Source organism: Sparus aurata, chromosome 9 (assembly GCF_900880675.1).
Source record: "Sparus aurata chromosome 9, fSpaAur1.1, whole genome shotgun sequence".
Classification (NCBI taxonomy): Eukaryota; Metazoa; Chordata; class Actinopteri; order Spariformes; family Sparidae; genus Sparus; species Sparus aurata.
This window is the reverse complement of record NC_044195.1, coordinates 31,103,189-31,130,435: the sequence shown is the minus strand read 5'-3', so window position 1 is coordinate 31,130,435 and position 27,247 is coordinate 31,103,189. Positions and strand designations below refer to the sequence as shown.

The following is a 27,247-nucleotide window of genomic DNA, read 5'->3' as shown; positions in this document are numbered from 1 at the left end:
GATCCTGCATTGCTGCTCAGGTTACAGGTTTAATCTGTCATAATTTCAGCTGTTGTTTGTTAGGAGTTAAGTAGCCAGAGATTGCACAGTCTTAATATTAAACATCACATTTCACAATAAACACAGCATCCTCTTTTCACAGTACCAGGGAAGCACTGTGTTATAAGCCTCTCTCCCCTTTTCTATTACAATGACCATAACATTGCTACATATCCAGAGTGAAAAGGGGAAAGTTTACCACCCTCTGAATGTTGAAAGGAGACAGAAATGTCACGTTAATATTTGTTCCCCTTATTCATATTTGCAGGTTGAGTAACAATGAGTCCTAACAATGACCTGAACTTCTTTACAAGACTCTAGATCAAATCAGGTAACAGCTTGAATGATGTTGTAGATATTAAATTGTTTTTTGTGTAATCATTTTTTTTATTTGCATAGTCCACAAGAAAAAGCGTTAACCCATTCTATTGTTCCGTCCTTTCACCGCAGTACACATATACATGTTGAGCATCTTCTCATTTTTGTCATTAATACTGACAATTTATCATAGCCACAATTCACATACAAAAATGTTGATCAATGTACCTATAGAGATAGCTGTGATATTGTGAGGAAACTATTTTGTATATAGAACTGCTGAGTTTCAGGTCACTTAGAAATCTTTTTCTATTAAAATCCCATTAAATTAATATAAAATTAAGATTAATAATTTGTGAAATGTCACTTGACTCTTTTTTTTGGAAATGGCAGATTTTTTATGGTGTACACATCTATACAGAATACCATTTTCAGCAACCATCACCCCAATGGTCCAATGGCACATTGTAATAGCTAATCTAAGTATATCATCTTAAAATCTGATTAATTATTAGAAAACCTTGAAAACAGTTGAAGAAACATCAGTTGGCCTTCTTTTGGCTAGTTGAGCACATGGCGCATCAGCATATGTGGATTTAAACTATAGTCTCAAAATGGACAGAAAAAAGACATTTCTTCTGAAACGTATTATTCTATTTTTGAGATAAACACGAAATTGTCATGAAAGTTAAAGACCAAATACAATGGTGTGTAATACTCCCCGTATAGAACAGCCCAAACTGGCTTCAACCAGAAAAGAAAGAGAAGTTGGAGGCCCCGGTGCACAAATGAACTAGAGGACGAGTACATCAGGGTCAGTAGTTTGAGAAGCAGACGCTTTTTTTCTTTGCTACTATGCCTAGAAGACCAGCATCCTAGAGTGCCCTTTTCCCTGTTGACATTGACACACGTCCTTAACTGGCACCTTCATTAAATGGTCCCCACAAAACACCCCTCTCAACTTCAACAGTGAAGCGGCAACTCCAGGATGCTGGCCTTCTAGTTAGACTAACATCCACAAAACCAACTGTGTTTACTAATAGATATAACTGTGATATGTGAGATAACAAATGTATGCATATTGTCAACAAGCTAGGACAAGGAAATACAATTTATTTTTAAAAATTATCTAATATTTCATTGATGGGAACATTTTTGCCAATGGTATAAAACTAAACAATACAGACATGACTTGCTTTGATGATGAACAGAAAGAAGTTTAACAGTGTTAATCACAAGAGAACAATTTTGAACAGTCACATTCATTTAAAGAGTACAGTCACACAAAAAAACATGCTTTATATTTTAGGTGATCAGGTCAACTGATTATTTTCATTTAAGGAAGCAGGATGAAGGTTTCCAGGTGGAAACCGCTTTTGTTTCTCCTCCTATTTAGACATCTTTGTCTCCTCAAGGTGGCTGCAGCAGGAGCTGCTGGAGGGTAACAGCAGAGACAAACATTGTCATTCAGTTATGTCATGTCAATTAGTCTGTTAATAAAAATGTAACCATTTATGCTTGTCTTTAAAAAATGAGGACATTTTCTCACTGACCCAAATAATAATATCACCACTATTTTGTGTTCTGCGTGTTATAAAGTAAAGTCACCTTACAGAACATATATGGCAGTGAAGTGCATTTTATGGGTATTGATGTTATATATTGCGTTGCCAACCAAACTCAAAGTAAGATGGTGGAAGGGCAAGATCCTTTCTGAAAGACTTGATAAGTTGGAATTACTTTCTGACAGGTTCACGTGGGTAAGAAGGACGGTCACATCTCATCTAAAACAATGAAAGCAGTTTTCTATTGGGATATTGTACATCGAGGAAAGTATGTGGTAGATCTCATGGCTCATTATTGTGTCAAATGAAATCAATCTAATTTATAGAGACCAAAATCACAATCACATTGCCTCAGTGGGTTTAACAACCTGTAGAGTAAACGATATGCTCTGTTCGACCCTCAATTTCCCTCAAACCCTCAAACCTCAGGAAAAGGCACAGAATAGTCAGAATACACCACACCATTGTGTGAGATCGTTTATTTTGTTTCTTGGCATTTTTTTTGCATGGGATAACCTTTATTTCTAAGAAAAATAATTGAAATATATATTTTATATATATGTATATATATATATATATATATATATATATATATATATATATATATATATATATATATATATATATATATATATATATATATATAAAACAAATATTTTGTTAGGCTTTGTATTGCCTTTATTTGCCAAGACAGCTTGAAGAGTTCACAGTTGGAGCATAGAGGGGGAAGCAGTTTGGAATCAACCCCTCCACCAAATCTCTAATTGTGCATACTCTTATTTATCATGTTCACTTATCATTTTTTTTCTCATAATTTCATGAAACTGTGACATTTGTATTATGGAATGAGCAACTCTAATGTAAACCAAATTCCATTTGGGGATTAATGACAATAAAGACACAGAGCATTGATGTTTTTTTTATGATGAACAGGAAGCAGTTTAATGTTGTTAATCACAAGGGAACAATTATGTCAATTCTTAAAAAGCATAGTATGTTGCACAAGACACAAGATTGGTTAAATTAACTGATTATTTTCATTAGAAGAAGCAGGATGAAAGTGTCCGGAGGAAAATGGTATTGTTTCTCCTCCCATGCAGACATCTTTTTCTGTTCAGAGGCGCTGCTGCAGGAGCTGCTGGGGAATGACAACAGAGACAAACAATGATATTCAATTGACTAAAAACATGTAATTTAGTCTATTAATACAATTTCACCAAAAACTGAACATTATAACCTTCATTAAGGGAGGATTCATGGCAGGGATCTTCTCTTGGACTGCATTAGCTTTAGCTGGTGGATCTAATAAACTGACAACTTAGTGTATTGCCTGACTGGAAAAAGAAATAAATGGAAAAAGAGAACAGAATAAACTGTTTCAAATGATATTTTAGTAGCTAACTAGTTTGATTTTTCACGTACGTGAAATTAATGAGACTTAAATGTAACTGTTACCGATTGTCAGTGGAACAACGCTCAGTATTTACTTTGGTACAATACACATTCAATGATTTGCATTGTACATTTATGGCTAATCAACTGGATGTTACCTTTACTGCTCAGGACCCTAGTGACATCAAAACTCCCATTCTATTGTCCATCCTGGCATTGGTCCTACAGGCATTAGCAATCCTGGCATTGGCAATCCTGGCATTGGTCCTACAGGCATCGGCAATCCTGGCATTGGCCCTCCAGGCATCGGCCATCCTGGCATTGGTCCTACAGGCATTGGCAATCCTGGCATTGGTCCTACAGGCATCGGCCATCCTGGCATTGGTCCTCCAGGCATTGGTCCAACAGGCATTGGCCATCCTGGCATTGGTCCTACAGGCATTGGCCATCCTGGCATTGGTCCTCCAGGCATTGGTCCTCCAGGCATTGGCCCTCCTGGCATTGGTCCCCCAGGCATTGGCCATCCTGACATTGGTCCTCCTGGCGTTGGTCCTCCTGGCGTTGGTCCTCCTGGCGTTGGCCCTCCAGGCATTGGTCCTCCTGGCATTGGCCCTCCAGGCATTGGCCCTCCAGGCATTGGTCCTCCTGGCATTGGCCCTCCAGGCGTTGGTCCTCCTGGCGTTGGCCCTCCTGGCGTTGGCCCTCCAGGCATTGGTCCTCCTGGCATTGGCCCTCCAGGCATTGGCCCTCCAGGCATTGGTCCTCCTGGCATTGGCCCTCCAGGCGTTGGCCCTCCAGGCATTGGCCCTCCTGGCGTTGGCCCTCCAGGCGTTGGCCCTCCTGGCGTTGGCCCTCCTGGCATTGGCCCTCCTGGCGTTGGCCCTCCAGGCACTGGTCCTACAGGCGTTGGTCCTCCAGGCTTTGGTCCTCCAGGCGTTGGCCACTGGTATCCGTATGTTCCTTGATGTCCTAGTTAAACATATTGGGGGATCATCGTTTTCTCTTTTTCTTTGCACAAACTTGAAAATTCAGTTAAGAACATTTGAAAAATAGGGTCAGGATGGAGTTTCAGTAACAGTGAAAACTGATGAAATATCAAAAGACAGTAACAACAATGGCCTTTTTTACCGTAGTTAGTGACGTTGGTGCCAAACATTTTTGAATTTCAGATCAGATCCAAACCCTGAGACGACAGATGCAAACAACACCCATATTCATATGAGAAAAATAAGAACATATTATTACACATTTTTGCAGATTTATGCAGTTGTATAACATAACAACAACAATGTGTTGAAAGAAAGCATCTTCACTGTAGAAAAGACAGCGTATTTATCATATAATCATGCCAAGAAATATACTAGTGAACCTACTAAGTGCTGGAGTGCAGATCAATTGACCCAACAGTGAAGCATCTCTGCTTTTATAGGAAGCCACGGGGCGGACAGGCAGTGGAGGAGGAAGTAATCACATCCTTTACAAAACTCTGTAAAAATACTCTGTCACAAGTCAAACTCCTGCATTGAACATGTATGTAAGTATAATCAGGAAAATGTACTAAAAGTCCGTGTAAAGCGGCAAAAAAATTGTGTTATGAGTTTGTCACACCAAAGAAACATGTATCATTGACCACTGAGCCAAATTTGAAAGATTAAAAAAATTGTTAAGTATGTAAAATTAGGTCTCAAAATCATGGAAAAACAAGCACTTCTTTCTGCTGTGAAACGCTGGGGGCGTGTCAGTTAGAGGCGCTGGAACCACGCCCATGCGGCGGGGGCTACACGTCGGTGTCTCCCCAGGTGTTCCCCAGGTGTTCCCCTTGTCTATCTAAACCCGAGGACAGTTTATAATCATATAGATGCTGTTATAACGTGTAGTGATTGAGATCCTGACCCACTAAACATCCTGGAAAGTGACGGAGTGAAGTTTTTCGCGCTAAATTACATAATTATACATAATCACCATCAGTAAACAGGACGCTGTCTGACTCTGTCACTCCACATACAGCTGTGGTATTTGTTTTCCTCATAGAAGTTGCTAAAGACAGTTATAGTTACTACGTTATTTTCGTTTGGTCATGTAAGGTTGCTTTCTTGGGCATTTCTCTGTATTAAGTTGAGTGAAGGACCTGTGTTGTTAACCGACCATCCGATCGACACGCCCCCGGTCTGTGCCGCCGGCTTATCTGTTCACACTGGTTTGGTTCTCCAATAATACAGCCCTGATACTACCTCCAGAGGCGGATCAGCGCTGGAGCGAAATTTCACCCTTCGCCACCTCTGATAGATTCACACTGAGATGGTGGCGGGGAATTGCAAGACGGTCTGGCTGCAGACCTCCAGCATCAGGCTGCTTCCGGTGCAGGCTCCACTCTCAGGCTGCCTCCAGTGTCGGGACAGGAAAAAACAAACTTTTGTGCGTCTCTTAAAGGACTCCGGCAAACTCTTTGTACGTCTCTTGAAGGACTCCGGTGTATACATACACCTTGAAACCACGGGTTACGTTTGCAAATTATCAAATGATAACACCGAATGTGGATGTTCGTAATAAATTAATTACGCTAACGGTTGACTGAAGAGCAGGTTATTTGTTGTGTTACGCTAACGGTTGACTGAAGAGCAGGTTATTTGTTGTGTTACGCTAACGGTTGACTGAAGAGCAGGTTATTTGTTGTGTAAAGGAAAATGACATGAGGATTCAATGTTTTGCTGTCCTTCATATACCTTTATTAATTGAAATACACATAACAAATAACGTGCAGTTTAAATCTAGCGGTGCAAATGACCGCTTACGGCCGTTCTAGTAGTGTAGTATTCCGGCTCTTCTGAAGTCCAGCTGACACTTTGGTCACGGGGATATCCGTTGTGTGACAGCGGAGAGTCAGCAGCTGGATTTTGCACGCTGATTGGCTTGGTTCCAGGCCATAAAACTCTTTTATATGAGGATTTTATGAAACGTAAACGGAGTAAATGAATGGCAAATTCACTTCCGGAACCGGCGCCGTTAAAAAGGTGGGCGGTCACTGTTGAGCTCTATACGCCGGAGTCCTTTAAGAGACGCACAAAAAGTTTGTTTTTTCCTGTCCTGACACTTGAGGCAGCCTGAGAGTGGAGCCTGCACCGGAAGCAGCCTGACGCTGGAGGTCTGCAGCCAGACCCCTCTCGGGAATTGGCTTACTAAAGCCGCATCCGAATGCCAGTGTGAATGGGGCTGTTGATGATCTTGGGACGTAATAGCCTAATCTAGTTGTTTTACAACATTACCCAGCCAGCATTTTCAGTGGGAGGAAGCGTTCATTTGTCTCTACTTGGTACCACAACCGTGACTGGCTTGAATACAGCATCAAAGCGGATGCAGCATTTTGCTTTTGTTGTCGGCAGTTTAGCACACAGTCGATTTAGTAGTTGGAGAAATGGATCACAGCTGGCTGGTGCGCTTTCTGCTCTAAATCCAGAGAGCACCGCATTCCTTGACGTCAGTGCTGTGAAGCACATTATGGACCTGTCACGAGTGGATGTCATTGAGACAAAGTTCAAAGTTGCTAAACAGGTTTTCAGCTCTCAAAAGCAATCAGAACCGACGGGGGTGGATTGGACTGTACAGTACATCCTCTCAAAGTACCACACGCATCTAATGGCGATGCCAAGCGTGCTGATTGCGTTTAAACTTGGCCTGACATTTGGTGCCTCCACGGCAATGTGGGAGAAAGAGAGAGAGGCTGTGTGTGTGTGTGTGTGTGTGTGTGAGTGAGAGTGAGAGAGAAACTGCGGTGCCTATGTAAAAAAGTGCTCCTTTGGATGTTTTGTTATAAGACATGGATTAGCATGTTGATTGTCGACAGAAAACTGATATTATCACATATTTACATAGTATATTGAGTTGTTGAGTGGCAGAAAGTGACCCCCTGCATTCAATGAATGCCCCCCCGGTTAGATCTGCTCTGACGCCGACTCTTCGCATATTCACTACTTATACACTTGAATATAAATACATTAAACAATTGGAGACATGAACATGTCTGTGTCACCGACTTGAACTTGTATCATTTACTTGAGCTGTTGTGAGTCCTGGCTCTGACTTGAACTCTGATAATCTTTCACTGTTTCTCAAGTCTATTTGCTGCCAGTGGGAGTATAATGTTGGGAGTATGAATGTGTTGATACCTGTGTTGTAACACTCACAAAATGCAGAACCTTTTATTTCTTCTTCTTCTTGTTTTTATTTCTCAAACTTCAGAAACCATTAAAGTCAAAATATGTTGCAATTTTATTTTAAAAAATCACTAAAATTTAGGGATGTCCCGATCAGGTTTTTCTTTACTCCGATCCCAATCCGAGTCCTTTAATATTTAGTATCTGCCGATACCGAATCCCAATCCGCTACTTAGCTTTAACTAATATTTTCCTGGATAATACAGCTGCATTAAAAAAAAAAAGTACCTGCATCCAAGCTGTTCCTTAATAGTTTTTTAACAGTTTATTTTGTTGAAACAAAGTATATACTTTCATATGTCTCTTTCTTATTCTGCATATGCTATTGCAACATTGGCCGATCACCTTCCTTGTGCTAGCAGGTGAGTCTGTGACTCTGCGCTGTGACTGCATCACCTTGATTGTCTGTTTTACATGCTTTGCTGTATGAGACCCACCAAACTAGTGTGCATACCGGCACGTTGTAACAGTGAAGGGGCGACTCCAGGATGCTGACCTCCTAGGCAGACTAGCATCGAAAAATCGATTCACCAATAGATATAAAAGTGATATTTGAGATAACTATTTTGTGTATATTGTCAACAAGCTAGGACAAGGAAATACATTTTGCTTTTAAGAATTATTTCTAGGGACTACAGATGAAAAATAGCCTCTAGGCTAATTCTGGCGCATTTACAGCAATGTTATTAATGTGCACTGTCCCTGTTTTCAAATAAACGTATTACTATTTAATATTGGGGTGCCGCTTAGCTTAGCTGGTAGAGCAGGCGTCCCGTGTACAGAGGCTTTGTCCTCGCTGCAGCGGCTCGCGGGTTTGAATCCCGGCCCGGGGCCCTTTGCTGCGTGTCACTCTCCCTCTCTCTCGTCCTATTTCCTGGCATATCTTGAGCTGTACTTTCTGTAAAGGGCAAAAAATATACTTGAAAAAAGGATTATTTAATATTTAATTGATGAGAACATTTTTGCCAATGATGTAGAAAATAAACAATACAGACATGACTTGCTTTGATGATGAACAGAAAGAGGTTTAATGGTGTTAATCACAACGGAACGATTTTGAACAGTCATATTAATTTAAAGAGCACAGTCACACAAAAAAACATGCTTTGAAATTCAGGTGATCAGATCAACTGATTATTTTCATTAAAGGAAGCTAGATGAAGGTTTCCAGATGGAAACAGCTATTGTTTCTCCTCCTATTTAAACATCTTTGTCTTGTTAAGGTGGCTGCAGCAGGAGTTGCTGGAGGGTAACAGCAGAGACAAACATTGAAAGTCTGTTAAACAAGTCTGTTAATAAAATGTTAAAACATTTATAGTTTAAAAAATTAGGACATTTTCCCACTGACCCAAATGATAATATCTCTAATGCCACTATTTTGTGTACAGCATGTTATAAAGTAAGTAAGTAACTCACCCTCTTACAGCTGAACTTATATGGCAGTTAAGTGCATTTTATGGGTATTGACGTTACATACTGTGTTGCCTACCAAACACAAAGTTAGATGGTGGAAGGGCAAGATCCTTTCTGAAAGACTTGAGAAGTTGAAATTACTTTCTGACAGGTTCACATGGGTAAGAAGGACCGTCACATCTAAAACAACAACAATTTTCTATTGGGATATTGTACATCAAGGAAAGTATGTGGTATTGTGAAGGTGGTATAGTAATATCTCAGGGCTAATTATTGTGTCAAATCAAATCAGTCTTATTTATGAAGCCCAAAATCACAATCACATTGCCTCAGTGGGTTTAACAATCTGTACAGTGAACGACATCCTCTGTTCGTAGACCCTCAATTTGAGTGATGAGCAGTTTCACATGATAAGAAATACCTTTAACGAGGGAAAAAAAGATAGAAGAAACCTCACGAAAATGCACAGAATAGTTATTTTTCAAACACTTTGTTAGGCTTTGTATTGCCTTTATTTGCCAAGACAGCTTGAAGAGTTGACAGGAAAGTCAGATCACAGAAGGGGAAACATGCAGCACAGGGGAAACAGGTCGGAATCAACCCCTCCATCAAATTTCTAGCTGTGCAAACTCTTATTTATTATGTTCTCTACTTTTAAATTTTATTATAATTTCATTATGCTGTGACATTTCTGTTCCGGAAGGAGAAACTCTAATGTAAACCAGATTCCATTTGGGGATTAATGACAATAAAGAGACAGAGCATTGATGTTTTTATGATGAGCAAAAAGTAGTTTAATGTTGTAAATCACAAGAGAACAATTATAATCACTGTGTAATTAATCAAAAGCAAAGTATGTTGCACAAGACACAAGATTTAAAAGTTAGAGGGTTAAACTAATTGATTATTTTAATTAAAAGAAGCAGGATGAAAGTGTCCGCAGGAAAATGGTATTGTTCCTCCTTCCATGCAGACATTTTTATCTGTTCAGAGGCGCTGCTGCAGGAGCTGCTGGAGAATGACAACAGAGACAAACAATGATACTTTATTCATTTAAACATGTTATTTAGTCTATTAATTCAATTCCACCAAAAACTGAACATTATAACAGTCATTTAGGGAGGATTCCTGGCAGGGCTCTTCTATTAGACTGCATTAACTTTAGCTGGTGGATCTGATAAACTGACAACTTAGTGTACTGATTGATTAGAAAAATAAATAAATACATGTAAAAAGAGAACAGAATAAACTCTTTCAAATGATATTTTACTAGCTAACTAGTTAGATTTTTCACATACGTGAAATTAATGAGACTTAAATGTAACTCTTGCTGATTGCCATTGGAGCAACTCTCAGTATTTACTTTGGTACAATACACATTCAATGATTTGTATTGTACATCTATGGATAAATCAACTGGATCATACCTTTACTGCTAAAGACCCTGGTGACATCAACACCCCCAACCACTTGGTGCTCCAGGATTTCCTCCAGGATTTCCTCCAGGCATTCCTCCAGGCATACCCCCAGGCATTCCCCCAGGCATTCCTCCAGGCATTCCCCCAGGCATTCCTCCAGGCATTCCTCCTGGCATTCCCCCAGGCATTCCTCCTGGCATTCCTCCTTGCCATGGCCCTCGGTATTGCCAAGGGTTTCCGTATGTTCCTTGATGTCCTAGTCAAACATAAGGGGGATCATTGTTTTCTATTTTTCTTTGTACAAACTTGAAAATTCAGCGAAGAACATTCGACAAAAAGGGTCAGGATGGAGTTTCTGTAACAGTGAAAACTGATGAAATAACAAAAGACAGTTAAAACAACAGCCTTTTTTTACCCCAGTTGTTGACGTTATTGCCGTACATGGTTGAATTTCAGATCAGATCCAAACCCTGAAACGACAGATGCAAACACCCATATTCATATGAGAAAAAAAAGAACACATTATCACACATATGAAGATTTATGCAGTTGTATAACATAAATGCTACATTGTGTTGAAAGAAAGCATCTTCAGTTCACTTTGGAAAAGACAGCATATTTGTTAAATAGTAGAAAACAGGCAATACAGGTCAGAAGTATTACATTTTGCAATTACATCATATAATCATGCAAAGAGATCTACTAGTGAACCTACTGAGTGCTTGAGTGCAGATCCACTGACACAGCAGTGAAGCAGCTCTGCTTTTATAGGAAGCCACGGGGCGAACAGGCAGTGGAGGGGGAAGTAATCACATCCTTTACTTCAGTAAAAGTACTAAGAGTACAACTCTGTAAAAATATTCTGTTACAAGTCAGACTCCTGCAATTAACACATATGAGAGTATAATCAGGAAAATGTACTTAAAGTATTAAAAGTACTCCACGTGTTGTCCAACCAATTGTGCAAAGCTGGATACATAAACAATGAAAAATAATCGTCAAAATAGTTTAAATAGCAAATAGATTTTCGGACCGCCTTTGCACCAAAACTGTTGCTTGCCTTGGTTGTGTCTAAACACTTTTTAAATGTTATTCCTCAAGAAAGCAAAAGTCTATATTAGTGTCATCATGACACTGGAATTTCTATCTTTGATAGGAAAAATATTGGCATTCGATACCATGTTAACTGCTACATGAAAAAGTGACACAATATTGTTGACATAATGTTTAAGATTTTTGTTAAAATATAAATATAAGGAGGCTTGTGTACTGTGTGTTAAGCACAACAGGATCTAAGTTAACTTTATAGTACAGAAAAACACAGCTAGCATCAAAAATGAGTTGATTGAAGTTGATTGAAACCATTTCACATTCACGTTAACATTAAGGGTCTGACCAAGTTCTGACCAAGTTCATTTCACATGGATATTTAGTGATATTTCAGTACTTTCGACAGCACTGTACTGTCTGTACACACTATACATAAAAAGACAGAGCAGTATAAGTGTGTTCAAGTGATATATGTGCATGTTTGTAATTGACTAAATTAATTGAAAAAACAATTCATTTTCTTTTAGATATCTCTTCATTACTTTAAGTCTGTGATGATGTATTCACATAGTTTGTTCCATACAACCAAAACACTCTCAAACTCAAGGATATTCAGACGTCAAATCTTGCAGGCGACGGATTTGCAATTTCGCTTTTAACAACTGCTGTGTAATTAATCCCAAATCTTTCCCTGTAGGTCACCCAATTCTTTAACTCTACACAGTCATTAAGAGTGTATAAACAGCAGGTACAGTACGTAAACTTCAATATGATTTACTTGAAGTGTTGTGAGTCCTGACTCACAAACTAACTCTGATGACTCTGACTTGAACTCTGGTGACTCTGACTTTCACTGTTTCTCAAGTCTATTGGCTGCCAGTGGGAGTGTAGTGTTGGGAGTATGAATGTGTTGATTCCTGTGTTGTAACACTCCCAAAAAACAGAACTATTTATTTCTTCTTCTTCTTCTTGTTTGTATTTCTCAAACTTCAGAAACCGCTGAAGGTGAAATATGTTAGAATTTATTTAAAGAATCACTAAAATTATAAACATAATGTGAATAAAAGTTCTGACACTCTGATGCCAACATATTGCTTTGCAAGGACATATAATTAAAGGGATATTCCGGTGTAAGTTTAATTCATGATCTAACACACCGTGACACCGGGTAAGAAACCCTCGAGAGATCAAGTTTTCCGACCGCTAGCTTGTGTTGTTTTAGCAACCTCAGAAAAGACCGCACGATAACAATACACTGCAGTCTATGCCTCCAACCAAGAAAACAACATCAAAAAGCCACTCATAGCCACAAATAATGCTCAGAACAGCACCAAACTTCAGAAACAGTACAAATAGGGTCCCAGCACATAGTTTGAGGCATCAAACATCTGCTAGCTTAGCCAGATTTCTATTGAAAAGAGAACACAGCTCACCACTCTCCCGCAGCAGCTTGTTCATTGTGGGGAAGCCCTGCGAGTCGAATACCGAGTGCAGTACAGAGCATGTGTCTCAAGTCAACCATTTGAAGTCCACTTTCAATTGGGAGTCTATCATATTAAAACATTTCTTAGAACCAGACCTTCAACTCCACTTCAAACATTCAGGCGTTTAAGAGACATAATTAGTGGACAATGGAATAAAAGCCTGGAGCTTTGTTGAGTTGGTGCAGGGTGTTGATGAACAATGTTATGTTATGCTCTATACTCTGTCACCCTAATAAAGGTTAAAACATCATGGGACATCAATGATTTTTTGAGAGGAATCATTTTTCTAAATAGAATAATTGCTTAAGCAAAAAACAAAAATATACATTTATTGAAGAAACGACCACTTAGAATTACAGAATATAATTTTTTCTAGGTGTAAATGTTTAGGAAGGAGTTGAGATTTTAAGACTTGGGTTTAATTCTTTTACACATTTCATGAAATTTAAACACATTAACCTGGCACCTTGGATAGTAAGAGATTATCATAACAGTTTTAAAGAGTCTGCTGGAAGTACCTCAGATCTTGCATTGCTACTCAGGTTACAGGTTTAATCTGTCATAATGTCAGCTGCCGTTGGGTTAAGAGTAAAGTTGACAAGAAATTGCACAGTCTTAATATTAACTATCATATCACATTTCACAATAAACACAGCATCCTCTTTTTACAGTACCAGGAAAGCAGCGTGTTATAAGCCTCTCTCCCCTTTCCTATTGAAATGACCATAACATTGCTACATATCCAGAGTGAAAAGGTGAAAGTTTACCACCCTCTGAATCATGAAAGGACAAAGAAATGTCACGTTAATATTTGTTCCCCTTTCTCATATTTGCAGATTAAGTAACAATGAGTCCGTGCAATGAACTTAGCTCCTTAAAAAAGCTGTACATTTAATGCCCCGTTATTCTATGTACTGTACACCGATCAGGCATTACATTATGACCACTAAGGGTAAAGTGAATACCAATGATTATCTCTTCATCATGGCACCTGTTGGTAGGTGGGATATATTAGGCAGCAAGTGAACATGTTGTCCTCAAAGTTGATGTGTTAGAAGCAGGAAGGATGGGCAAGCGTTAGGATTTAAGCCAGTTTGACAAGGGCTAAATTGTGATGGCTAGACAACCGGGTCAGAGCATCTCCAAAACTGCAGCTCTTGTGGGATTTTCCCGGTCTGCAGTGGTCCAAGGAAGGAACAGTGGTGAACCAGCGACCGGGTCATGGGCGGCCAAGGCTCACTGATGCACGTGGGGAGCGAAGGCTGGCCCGTGTGGTCCGACCCAACAGACGAGCTACTATTGCTCAAATTTCTGAAGAAGTTAGTGAAGAAGTTCTGATAGAAAGGTGTCAGAATACACAGTGCATCACAGTTTCTTGCATATGGGGCTGCATAGCTGCAGACGAGTCAGGGTGCCCATGCTGACCCCTGTCCACCCCCAAAACAAGTCCAAGATCCATGGAGGCCCCACCGCGCAGCTTACTGGACTTAAAGGATCTGCTGCTAACATTTTGGTGCCAGATATCAAAGCACACCTTCAGCGGTCTAGGGGAGTCCATGCCTTGATGGGTCAGGGCTGTTTTGGCAGCAAAAGGGGGACCAACAGAATATTAGGCAGGTGGTCATACATCATATTCTGTCAAATATAATTGGTTGCTCTTTGATACTAAGAAATATACTTGGTGGCTTATTATGGATTGCATATATATATATATATATATATATATATATATATATATATATATATATATATATATATATATATATATATATATGTGTGTGTGTGTGTGTGTACTGCATGTAATAAAAGTAAGTCACGTTCTTAGAGTTGAACATATGTGATACAATAATGTGGGAAAGTAGATGTGGACCCAAATGCAGACACACACCTGCGAGACAGGGGGGAAAACAAAAGCGAGCTTTATTTTAACAAGCTGAAAATTACAAAAACCAGGAGACTAGAAGGAAAATGAGTTGAGAGGACAAAAAACAACGTAGCAACTAAAAACTAAGCAAAGTGCAAAGAAAAAGGCAAAGTTCAAATCACAAGAGAAAAGCAAAATCAAAATCCAACACATACCAGGAGAGACTGTAGGAACACTACAGAACATCACGAAGGGACGGACAGACAAGGAGTGCATGGAGAACAAAGACTACACCGACACACTAACGAGGGGATCAGGAACAGGTGAGGTGAATGAGGAGGGAAAAGGACAGGTGAGGTAACGAAGGGAGAAACACAGCGAGGGATAAACACACAGGAGAACTGAAGAAGAGACACACAAGGGCATAATAACAAAATCAAAATGCAACAAGAAGACACAGAATCATGATAATATGGCGATAAAGTGCATTTCATGGGTATTGACGTTATATATTGTGTTGGCTTACCAAACACAAAATAACATGGTGGAAGGGCAAGATCTGATTTATTTAGGAATTATTTTCTGACAGATTCACATGGGTAAGAAGGACTGTCACATCTCATCTAAAATGTCATCAATTTTTTATTGGGATATTGTACATCGAGGAAAAAAAGATAGAAGAAACCTCGGGAAAAGGCACAGAATAGCCAGAATACTCCACACCATTTTCACCAATTTCTTGCATGAGATTTCGACAAAAAGAATAGAAACATAAATTTTCAAATATTTTGTTAGCCTTTGTATTGCCTTTATTTGCCAAGACAGCTTGAATAGTTGACAGGAAAGTCGGATGAGAGAGGGACATGACATGCAGCACAGGTCAGAATCAACCCCTCCACCAAATTTCTGATTGTTTATACTCCTATTATGTTATCTAATTTTTAATTTTCTTATAATTTCATTAAACTGTGACATTTCTACTCTGGAAGGAGCAACTCAAATGTAACCCAGATTCCATTTGGGGATTAATGTCAATAAAGAGACAGAGCTTTGACTTTTATGATGAACAGAAAGCAGTTTAATGTTGTTAATCACAAGGGAACAATTATGTCTAATTCATCAAGTGCATAGCATGTTGCACAAAAAAAGAAGAATTTAAAATTTAGGTGATCCAACAAAATGATATTTGTATTAAAGCAAGCAGGATGAAGGTTTCCAGGCGGCAGCTGGTCTTGTTTCTTTTTCCATCCAGACATGTTCATCTCATCAGAGGCGCTGCTGCTTGAGCTGCTGGAGGACGACAGCAGAAACAAATATCATCGTGTCATTTCATTAACTAAGGTGTACGTAAACTGACAACTGGGAAGGGAAATCAGTGAGGCATAAATGTAACTGTCGCTGATTGTCAGTGGAGTGTTGGGCTGTAATTTGCTTCGGTACCAAAAAGAGACTCAACGATTTGCACTTTACATTTTCAATAAATAAACTGGATCTTACCCTCGCTGCTCAGGATCCTAACATGGTCGGCACCAAACAGGAGCGCAATAAGCTTGGGGCTGAGGAGCATAGGTCTGAGGAATGCATGGATTGAACATGGGCTGAATACGTGGAACAGTTTGAATGATGTCTGACACTAAGTTCAGAATATCGGGTACGATGCTGGGTTGGGGTTGGGGTGGTCAAGGTTGAGGTTGGGGTGGGCAAGGTTGAGGTTGGGGTTGGCAAGGATCTGGTCCACGTCCTGGGTTTCCTCCTGGCATTCCTGGGTATCCCCATCCGTATGACCCTTGGGTTCCTAGTCAAACAAAAGGGGTAGGGCTCATCATTTGTCTTTTTCTCTGTAAAAACCTGATGTCAGGTTGCTCCTTAAATTTAGGGAAGAGGGTTTGACAAAAAGGATGAAGATATGGTTTTAGTAAAAGTGGAAAACGATGAGAACAAGCAAAACACAGTTACACTGAGTGACTTCTTTACCGTAGTTATTGACGTGGTTGCCGAACATTTTGGAATTTCAGATCAGATCCAAACCCTGTAATGAAAGAAGCCAAACGAACAAATGCCTTGTTAACATGAGAAAAATACTTTTACACAAATGCAGATTTAAGCAGTTGTTTGACATAATATGCTATACTGTGTAGAATCTATAGAGCATCTGCAGTCCGCTGTAGAAAAGATCGCATTTTTGAAAACAGGTAGCACAGGTCAGAAGCATTATATCATGCAATTGTGATAAATATATCATAAAGCTAGGTACCACATTAAGACATCAGTTGGATATGTCTTACTGATAAAAACATGATGACAGAATAATGCAAAAGAGTTAATCAAGAAAATACAAACTGATTAACATATCAATACACAACCATTTTATGGTATCAATGTCCAGAGATCTACTAGTGAACTTACTGAGTGCTGGAGTGCAGATCCACAGAGAGAGCAGTGACCCGGCTCTGCTTTTATAGGAAGCCAGGGGGGCGGACAGGCAGTGGAAGAGGAAGTAGATCCTTTTCTTAAGTAGAAGTACTAATACCACTCTGTAAAAAATAACCCACTAAAAGTAAAAGTGTTAATCTTATACTATTATATATGATATCATGAGATTTATATTACTCATGCATCAATGTAAATGCAGGATTTAAATGCTGTAGTTGGTTGAGTTGGAGCTATATTGAACTGTTTTACAAATAACTTTTTTTTTTTTTTTTGTTTGGTTTTTTTTTTTACTAGAATCAATTGTAGGTTGTATGTTGCCCAAAGTGACACCTTCACCATGTATGTGTTGTCCGACCAACTGTGCAAACCTGAACTGTTATTTTAAGCCTTTCTTTTACAGTCCCCTATTTACCAGTTATTTACCTGGTAAATTCATGGTAACACAAAAGTGTTACTAGGTAATTACCAATGGTAATAAGAAAGTAAATACAATGAAACTATGGCCAACATACTGGGCATTTACCTTGTAACTATATGGTAAATTATAGTGTGTTATTGGGTAATTACTGCTGGTAATAAGACGGTAGCTACAGTCCTAGCTATTTACCCAGTGATTTATGGTAACAAAAATGTGTTACTAGGTATTATATTTACTTTCTTATTACCATTGGTAATTACCTAGTGACACTTTTGTGTTACCATGAATTTACCAGATAAAAACCTGGTAATTAGGGGACTGTAAAGGAAAGGCTTACCCTCCTTTGTTGTGTTGAAATATTTCTAAACTTTATTCCCCTGGAGCAAAAGTCCTTACACACAATAAGTAAACAAACAAAAAGCAGCATCAGGTGCGTTCAGGTGTTTTCTGTGCATGTTCGTATAGAAAACAAAACATATAAAAACAATTAAATACCTCTTAATTTCTCCCTGAGATGATGTATCCAAATAGCTTGTTTCGTACAGCCAATACACTTGACTCTAACAAGATATTCAGTTAACTTAAGATGTCAAATCCTAATACCAACTTTAATTTTTTGCTTTGAAAAATTGCTGTAAAATCAACCAAAAATCTCTTACAACTTTTATCTACTGGTCACCCAAGTCTTTCAGGTCAGACACTGTAAAGAAGCCTTTGATTCTTTTATTTTTCTTAAGTGTGTATATGTTAATTAACCATAATTAAGTGTGTCTAAACATTAGGTATAGAACTTCTATACTTGAAAATCAATGAAATAGTTTTAAACAATTGGAGATGTGAACAGATAGTGTCACTGACTTGAACTTCAATATTAATCTCTTGAACTTTGACTTTTCACTGTTTCTCCACATTTCTGCTGGTGAGACCACAGTGTGGGAGTATGAGTGTGTCGATACCTGTGTTGTAACATTCATAAAATGCAGAACCTTCAATTTCTTCTTCTTCTTTGTATTTATTAAAGTTGAGAAACCAGCTGTTTCTCACTCTCAGCACGTCAAGTACAGTAGGGCAGCCTGGTCAGTGGCCCTTAGCCCCAAAGTTTGCTGCTTTAGGTGTGGACTGGGGGAGTGTTGGTGTTGTTTGGTATCAGACTCTCATCTCTTGAAGGGTAAAGTGGCTCAGGGCTAGCTGGTTAACCCTCTGAGGTCCAGGGTATAATTGGCTGTTTTTGACAATTTTTGATTTTATATTTCACCTTAAAAACTGTTTACCTTGCCATGTTTGGTGCCATTTTTTAGCACAACCTCACATGTGTGACTGTACAGTTATTTTTATTTCAGTTTGACATACAGTATTAACACAGTGGGCTAAAATCCGGGTAGGAAAAAATTAGATTTTTTACTGTGAAAACCAGTTTTTACCATTTCTTCCTGCATCAAACGCACACCAAATGTGATGGCAATATTCACGAAAAAGGATGGCGTACATTATTTATCGTTAGTCCGGTTTTACTTGGCCTATCAACACAAATTAATAATAATAGATAATAGATAATTACTACATTGACGATTATCTTTCAGCTGGCAACAAGTTATTTAACCCCAACTGATGCAATGAGTAGCTTCTCATTTCTAAAACAACCATGCCAAAAGACACATCCCGTGGTCATGGAAAAGCAGGGCCGTGCAGAGACCTTTGGAGGGGCAGGTGCTCAAAGTTAAAAGGGGGCACATAGAGCCCGAATTTTAAACACCATACAGAAACGTACCTTGCAATATAACCGGTTGAATGGTAGCAACCCATATTCATAAAGAATGTAACATGGAATCACAACATACCATATAATTGTCCACACCTCATTATATTTGTTAGAGACCAGTGCAAAATTAGTCTCTGTTTTACCTGATGGGGTACATTGAACAGCTTCTGTTGAGAGGGTTGGTGAGGAGGCTGCTGCTGCTGATATTGCTGGAGGTGGGCTGTATTGATCTGAGAGTGTAGACACTAAAAAGAGCATGGGAGAGATAGTAGCTGATTAAACAAGTGTTATGTGATCATGACAAGATGCAAACAAATTTAACAGCAACAGGAAGATACAGTTACAACTGCAACAAAGAAAAATGCCACTGTGATGTGTAAAAAAACACAGAGAGACACACCCATCCCTCCTCTATTTTCTTTCTCCCATTAGTAATGTGCCACTTCAGTTACAGTTACAGTCAGTTATAGAATATGAATACATGTCTGTTAAATACAGGATGAAACATTTCATGTTGAAGTCATGTTTGTGTCAAAACAAGTAAAAAATAATTAAATGATATAGAAATCATGTATTTAAATATTTTTGTGCTTTTATTCAGTTTGAATATCGACTTCGCGCAAGACAGCAAGGTTCTACAAGTTATATAATTTATATGCATATTATATTTAATTTGTGTGTAGATGTTATAAACAAACAAGTACTGATACGTTTAAATTAGAGGTTGAGAAAATCTAAATTCAAATTCTTCTATTATTGTTGTATTTATACTGTAATAGTCCAAAATTATGTGAATATGCATATTGCATAGTTTTAGTGAAATAACATAGTCTATGCCTCATTGCCTCTAGAAACATTGGAAAAAACAGCTTGACAGTAAAATAACACATGATGTCTCTCTAATGCACTTTGACCATGACAAGAGAAACATACAGAAACAAAAATAAAAAGCCTGACATACTTTTCCCCCCCAGCACGCTGTGTGTGGTTAACTAGCGGCTATAACTTGTGAGAGGTGTGTGTGCAGAGTTGGACAACACAGAGGATGCTCATTGCTCACTTCACTTCGTCAGTCATCTTGCAAGAATACACCGTGCACAATCAAATACCGCTGCAAAATCTACTCGCCGGACCAGTTGTTTACTCCCTCGGGTCTTCTTCGGTCTTGCGAGACTAGCAGTGGCCGTCTCCAGCAGCTTAGCGATTAGCAGCAGGGCACGTCTGGGCACGTCAGGGCAGTGACAGCAGAGTGAGGGCACGTTGTGGATCATGTGACCGACCAAGGTAGATCTAAATTATGATTATTTTGTTTTATTTATTATTATTTTGGGCCACACAGATGGACTTTCACACACACACACACACAAAAAAAAATTCACTTTGACAAAAGGGCACTTTTGGCATCAAGGGGCAAAGGGGCAGGTAGGAAACCATCGTCTTTGAGGAAGAAATTAGGTCGGAAAAAAATCCTGATTGATAATGATTGGCGATCACTTAAATGTTTGCTGAAATGAAATCATAGATAAACAAGAGTAGAACCTAGGGCAATGTTTATCAGTGAAAGTAAGAGCATTTCCACATGCACAATGCACAGGGAACTCAAGGGATTGGGACCGAACAGCTGTGTAGCCTTATGAAAACCATTAATCAGTGAGGCTAATCGGAAAAATTTGCTAGGGAACATAAAGGTTGGACTCTGGTGTAATGGCAGAAGGTAATGTGGTGTGATGAATCCTGATTTACCCTGTTCCAGAGTGATGGGCGTATCAGGGTAAGAAGAGAGGCAGATGAAGTGATGCACCCATCATGCCTAGTGCCTACTGTACAAGCCTGTGGGGCAGTGTTATGATCTGGGGTTGCTGCAGTTGGTCAGGTCTAGGTTCAGTAACATTATGTGCCCAAAGAATGAGGTCAGCTGACTACCTGAATAAACTGAACGACCAGGTTTTTCCATCAATGGATTTTCTCTTCCCTGATGGAACGGGCATATTCCAAGATGACAATGCCAGAATTCATCGGGCTCAAATTGTGAAAGAATGGTTCAGGTAGCATGAGACATCATTTTCACACATGGATTGGCCACCACAGAGTCCAGACCTGAACCCCATTGAGAATCATTGGGATGTGCTGGAGAAAGCTTTGCACAGTGGTCTGACTCTCCCATCATCAGTACAAGATCTTGCTTATCAAAACAATGCCACAGCGAATGCGTGCCATAATCAGAGTGTTTGACGCAACAGTTTTCTATTGGGATATTGTACATCGAGGAAACCTCTGGAAAAGGCATAGAATAGCCAGAATACTCCACACCATTGTGTGAAACCTTCAATTTTGTTTCTTGGCAATTTCTTGCATGAGATTTCGCCGAAAAAGAATAGAAACATATATTTTCAAATATTTTGTTAGGCTTTGTATTGCCTTTATTTGCCAAGACAGCTTGAATAGTTGACAGGAAAGTTGGATGAGAGAGAGACATGACATGCAGCACAGGTCAGAATCAACCCCTCCACCAAATTTCTAATTGTTCATACTCCTATTATGTTATCTAATTTTTAATTTTCTTATAATTTCATTATACTGTGACATTTCTATTCTGGAAGGAGCAGCTCTAATGTAACCCAGATTCCATTTGGGGATTAATGTCAATAAAGAGACAGAGCTTTGACTTTTATGATGAACAGAAAGCAGTTTAATGTTGTTAATCACAAGGGAACAATTATGTCTAATTCATCAAGTGCATAGCATGTTGCACAAAAAAAGAAGAATTTAAAATAGGTGATCCAACGAAATGATTATTTGTATTAAAGGAAGCAGGATGAAGGTTTCCAGGCAGCAGCTGGTCCTGTTTCTTTTTCCATCCAGACATGTTCATCTCATCAGAGGCGCTGCTGCTGGAGCTGCTGGAGGACGACAGCAGAAACAAATATCATCGTGTCATTTCATTAACTAAGGTGTACGTAAACTGACAACTGGGAAGGGAAATCAATGAGGCATAAATGTAACTGTCGCTGATTGCCAGTGGAGTGTTGGGCTGTAATTTGCTTTGGTAGCAAAAAGAGACTCAACGATTTGCACTTTACATTTTCAATAAATCAACTGGATCTTACCCTCGCTGCTCAGGATCCTAACATGGTCGGCACCAAACAGGAGCGCAATAAGCTTGGGGCTGAGGAACATAGGTCTGAGGAATGCATGGATTGAACATGGGCTGAATACGTGGAACAGTTTGAATGATGTCTGACACAAAGTGCAGAATATCGGGCACGATGCTGGGTTGGGGTTGGGGTGGGCAAGGTTGGGGTTGGGGTTGGCAAGGATCTGGTCCACGTCCTGGGTTTCCTCCTGGCATTCCTGGGTATCCCCCTCCGTATGACCCTTGGGTTCCTAGTCAAACAAAAGGGGTAGGGCTCATCATTTGTCTTTTTCTCTGTAAAAACCTGATGTCAGGTTGCTCTTTAAATTCAGGGAAGAAGGTTTGACGAAAAGGATGAAGATTTGGTTTTAGTAAAAGTGGAAAACAATGAGAACGAGCAAAACACAGTTACACTGAGTGACTTCTTTACCGTAGTTATTGACGTGGTTGCCGAACATTTTGGAATTTCAGATCAGATTCAAACCCTGTAATGAAAGAAGCAAAATGAACAAACATCTTGTTAACATGAAAAACATATTTTTACACAAATGCAGATTTAAGCAGTTGTTTGACATAATATGCAATATTGTGTAGAATCTATAGAGCATCTGCAGTCCGCTGTAGAAAAGATAGCATTTTTGAAAACAGGTAGCACAGGTCAGAAGCATTACATCATGCAATTGTGATAAATATATCATAAAGCTAGTTACCACATTAAGACATCAGTTGAATATGTCTTACTGATAAAAACATGATGACAGAATAATGCAAAAGAGTTAATCAAGAAAATACAAACTGATCAACATATCAATTCACAACCATTTTATGGTATCAATGTCCAGAGATCTACTAGTGAACTTACTGAGTGCTGGAGTGCAGATCCACAGAGAGAGCAGTGACCCGGCTCTGCTTTTATAGGAAGCCAGGGGGGCGGACAGGCAGTGGAAGAGGAAGTAGATCCTTTTCTTAAGTAGAAATGCTAATAATATTCTGTAAAAAATAACCCACTAAAAGTAAAAGTGTTAGTCTTATACTATTATATATAATATCATGAGATTGATATTACTCATGCATCAATGTAAATGCAGGATTTAAATGCTGTAGTTGGTTGAGTTGGAGCTATATTGAACTGTTTTACAAATAACTATTATTTTTTTATTGTTTTTTTTCCTAGAATCAATTGTATGTTGTATGTTGCCCAAACAATGTGTTGTCCGACCAACTGTGCAAACCTGAACTGTTATTTTCCTTTGGGTAAGCCTTTCTTTTACAGTCCCCTAATTACCAGTTATTTACCTGGTAAATTAATGGTAACACAAAAGTGTTACTAGGTAATTACCAATGGAAATAAGAAAGTAAATACAATGAAACTATGGCCAACATACTGGGCATTTACAGTCCTAGCTATTTACCCAGTAATTTATTAATGGTAAAAATGTGTTACTAGGTATTATATTTACTTTCTTATTACCATTGGTAATTACCTAGTAACACTTTTGTGTTACCATGAATTTACCAGATAAAAACCTGGTAATTAGGGGACTGTAAAGGAAAGGCTTACCCTCCTTTGTTGTGTTGAAACATTTCAAAACTTTATTCCCCTGGAGCAAAAGTCCTTACACACAATAAGTAAACAAACAAAAAGCAGCATCAGGTGCGTTCAGGTGTTTCCTGTGCATGTTCGTATAGAAAACAAAACATATAAAAACAATTAAATACCTCTTAATTTCTCCCTGAGATGATGTATCCAAATAGCTTGTTTCGTACAGCCAATACACTTGACTCTAACAAGATTTTCAGTTAACTTAAAATGTCAAATCCTAATGCCAACTTTAATTTTTTGCTTTGAAAAATTGCTGTAAAATCAACCAAAAATCTCTTACAACTTTTATCTACTGGCCACCCAAGTCTTTCAGGTCAGACACTGTGTAGAAGATTTTGATTCTTTTCTTTTTTTTTCTAGTGTGTAGATGTTAATTAACCATAATTAAATGTGTCTAAACATTAGGTATAGAACTTCTACACTTGAAAATCAATGGAATAGTAAACAATTGGAGATGTGAATAGATAGTGTCACTGACTTGAACTTCAATATTAATCTCTTGAACTTTGACTTTTCACTGTTTCTCCACATTTCTGCTGGTGAGACCACATTGTGGGAGTATGAGTGTGTCGATACCTGTGTTGTAACATTCATAAAATGCAGAACCTTCAATTTCTTCTTCTTCTTTGTATTTATTAAAGTTGAGAAACCAGCTGTTTCTCACTCTCAGCACGTCAAGTACAGTAGGGCAGCCTGGTCAGTGGCCCTTAGCCCCAAAGTTTGCTGCTTTAGGTGTGGACTGGGGGAGTGTTGGTGTTGTCTGGTATCAGACTCTCATCTCTTGAAGGGTAAAGTGGCTCAGGGCTAGCTGGTTAACCCTCTGAAGTCCAGGGTATAATTGGCCGTTTTTGACTATTTTTGATTTTATATTTTACCTTAAAAACTGTTTACCTTGCCATGTTTGGTGCCATTTTTTAGCACAACCTCACATGTGTGACTGTACAGTAATTTTTTTTTTATTTTGACATACAGTATTAACACAGTGGAGTAATATCCGAGTAGGAAAAAGTTTGATTTTTTTCTGTGAAAACCAGTTTCTACCATTTCTTCCTGCAACAAACGTGCACCAAACGTGATGGCAATATTCACAAAAAAGGATGGCGTACATTATTTATCGTTAGGCCGGTTTTACTTGGCCTATCAACACAATTTAAAAACTGGTATGTAGTTTAAAGGCCACACCTACACGTAAATTAAAACCAGGACTCACTGAGGCTGCATCTTGCTGCCACATCATCTTAAAATGGTCCCATGATTTGGACGTGCCAGCGCGTCCGTCAACCTCAGAGGGTAAACATGCTTTAACTTTAGGACCTACCTGTTTATCACAAAACCTAGATATCTTATGATGACATATGGTTAAACTGTTATTTCTTAACACCCTGTTAATAATTTCATTACATTTTTCAATGTTTTCTTTCATATTGCACCTTTAAAGCAGTTCACCTAAGTCTTTGAGTCTCTATCAAGCTTCTGATGAGTCAAGTTCAGTTAAGTCTTTCCGGGGTCAAACCTTGCGTCTCAAGTCAAGACTTCGAAGAGTTTATTCAAGTCTTTTTGGAGTCAAGGCTCACATTTCAAGTCAAGAAATCAGTCATAATGTGAGCTGTTGTTGGGTTGAGACTTAAGGAGACAGATGCACAGTCTCAATAATAATCATCACATTTCACAACAGAAACAGCATCCTCTTTTGACAGTACCAGGGAAACATGATGCTATAAAGTTCTCTCCCCTTTTCTACAGAAATGACCATAACATTGCTACATACCCAGAGTAAAAAAGAAAAAGTTTCCCAAGTTTGAATGTTAAAGGGAGTGAGACATATTAAGTTAATAATTGTACACTGTTTCCCTTTTTTCATATTTGCCGGTTGAGTAACTCTGAGAAACAGGTCCTCCAGTCCTCCTCAAAGCAGTTGGGGACAATCTCCTGTGAGAGTGATATAATAAAAATATAAGTTAGAAAATCAGTGGACTGGCATGTTTTCAGTACACGGTCAGGTATGTTATCAGGTCTAACGACTTTACATACACCTCTCATGATTTTTCTAACATCTGCTGTGGATACTGACAGTGGCCAGTCCTCTGGCCTATGTTGCTCATCAAGCAACACGACCTCACATATCATGAGACGCTCCTGATTTTGTAACCCGTGTTTTTAAATGCCACATATCTTTAGTGCTGCTGGTGTTGAGGATCCTCTCAAGAATCTTTATGGGAAACCACTGTAAATGCTGTCATCAACTCATTTTCTGTGATGTTTTGACTCAACCTTGATAATCTTATATGTGATTGTCTGCCTAACTGAACGAAAAAGGTGGATGCAAATCTTGTCAAGTTTAGTTTCTTTTTAGACTCCTTATGTGAAGCACTTTATTTGCTCATATTTTGTGCTTTCCAGAGTGGTACAAGATAGCTTTCCCACCCCTTCACTTTCTTTTATATTTGTAGGTTGAGTGACACTGCGAGTCCTCACAGTGAATTTAAACTCTTTTACAACACTGGTAAATTAACATAAACCCGAGTGATGCTTTAATTATGAAAATACACTTATACATACTAAAAATGTGAGGTGCCAAGAAATCTGTCCACTGACTTTTTATTTCATGCCTTTTTGTTAATTGTCTTACAAAGTGATCAGTTATCTACCAGTAAACAGTGGCTCCATTGAGGTTAAATTTAGATATTATTAAAGGTCACAGCTGCAACGATCATTATTGTATTATCAGTTAATCTGTCACTGTTGTTTGATCAATATATACTAGCTGTCAAGGGTATTAAATGTCAGAAAATCATTAAAATTGCTCTTCACAAGTTTATAGAGTCCAAGGTGACGTCTAGAGAGTTTCAGTTGAGATAAACAAGAAGCCAAATACCCAAGATGTTCAATTTACAACATCATCGGACAGAATACTGTCAAAACAAGACCAACTGTCCCTCTTGAGAAGCTTGAACCAGCATGTCAATTTTGATTCATGAAGGATTTCAATATCTAATCCATCAGCAAATTTTGTCAGTGAGGTAAAAAGAATAAAGAGATGATTTGCTTTGATTTTGAGCAGAAAGCAGTTTAATGCTGTTAATCACAAGAGAACAATTTGGATCTGTGTCTAATTCATTAAAGCATACAGAGTCACATAAAACACAT

General features: G+C 38.7%; 1 protein-coding gene and 3 long non-coding RNA genes across 6 annotated transcripts; all 4 read right to left on the bottom strand.

Annotated features, from left to right (window-relative positions):
- Positions 1-2,835: 2,835 nt before the first annotated feature.
- LOC115588737 (foot protein 1 variant 2-like) lies at positions 2,836-6,588 on the bottom strand. The gene is made up of 3 exons (XM_030429508.1): positions 6,578-6,588; positions 3,473-4,283; positions 2,836-3,057 (listed from the first exon to the last, which is right to left on the bottom strand). Exons 1-2 carry the CDS (start codon positions 6,586-6,588, stop codon positions 3,482-3,484), a joined length of 813 nt encoding a protein of 270 aa, XP_030285368.1. The 3' UTR covers positions 2,836-3,057; positions 3,473-3,481.
- Positions 6,589-9,733: 3,145 nt separating this feature from the next.
- LOC115587885 (uncharacterized) lies at positions 9,734-14,737 on the bottom strand. Of its 3 annotated transcripts, none has more exons than XR_003985212.1 (4): positions 14,708-14,737; positions 10,772-10,826; positions 10,366-10,612; positions 9,734-9,949 (listed from the first exon to the last, which is right to left on the bottom strand). It is a non-coding gene; the product is annotated as an uncharacterized LOC115587885 (long non-coding RNA). The 3 variants fall into 3 exon arrangements; XR_003985210.1 differs by lacking the exon at positions 14,708-14,737 and adding an exon at positions 11,072-11,086; XR_003985213.1 differs by lacking the exon at positions 14,708-14,737 and adding an exon at positions 11,072-11,086 and having other exon boundaries at positions 9,734-9,946.
- A 1,072-nt stretch (positions 14,738-15,809) lies between these two features.
- LOC115587886 (uncharacterized) lies at positions 15,810-17,175 on the bottom strand. Its single transcript, XR_003985214.1, has 4 exons — positions 17,161-17,175; positions 16,729-16,783; positions 16,252-16,549; positions 15,810-16,044 (listed from the first exon to the last, which is right to left on the bottom strand). It is a non-coding gene; the product is annotated as an uncharacterized LOC115587886 (long non-coding RNA).
- Positions 17,176-22,030: 4,855 nt separating this feature from the next.
- Positions 22,031-23,373, bottom strand: LOC115587891 (uncharacterized). The gene is made up of 4 exons (XR_003985218.1): positions 23,360-23,373; positions 22,928-22,982; positions 22,472-22,748; positions 22,031-22,264 (listed from the first exon to the last, which is right to left on the bottom strand). It is a non-coding gene; the product is annotated as an uncharacterized LOC115587891 (long non-coding RNA).
- Positions 23,374-27,247: the final 3,874 nt, after the last annotated feature.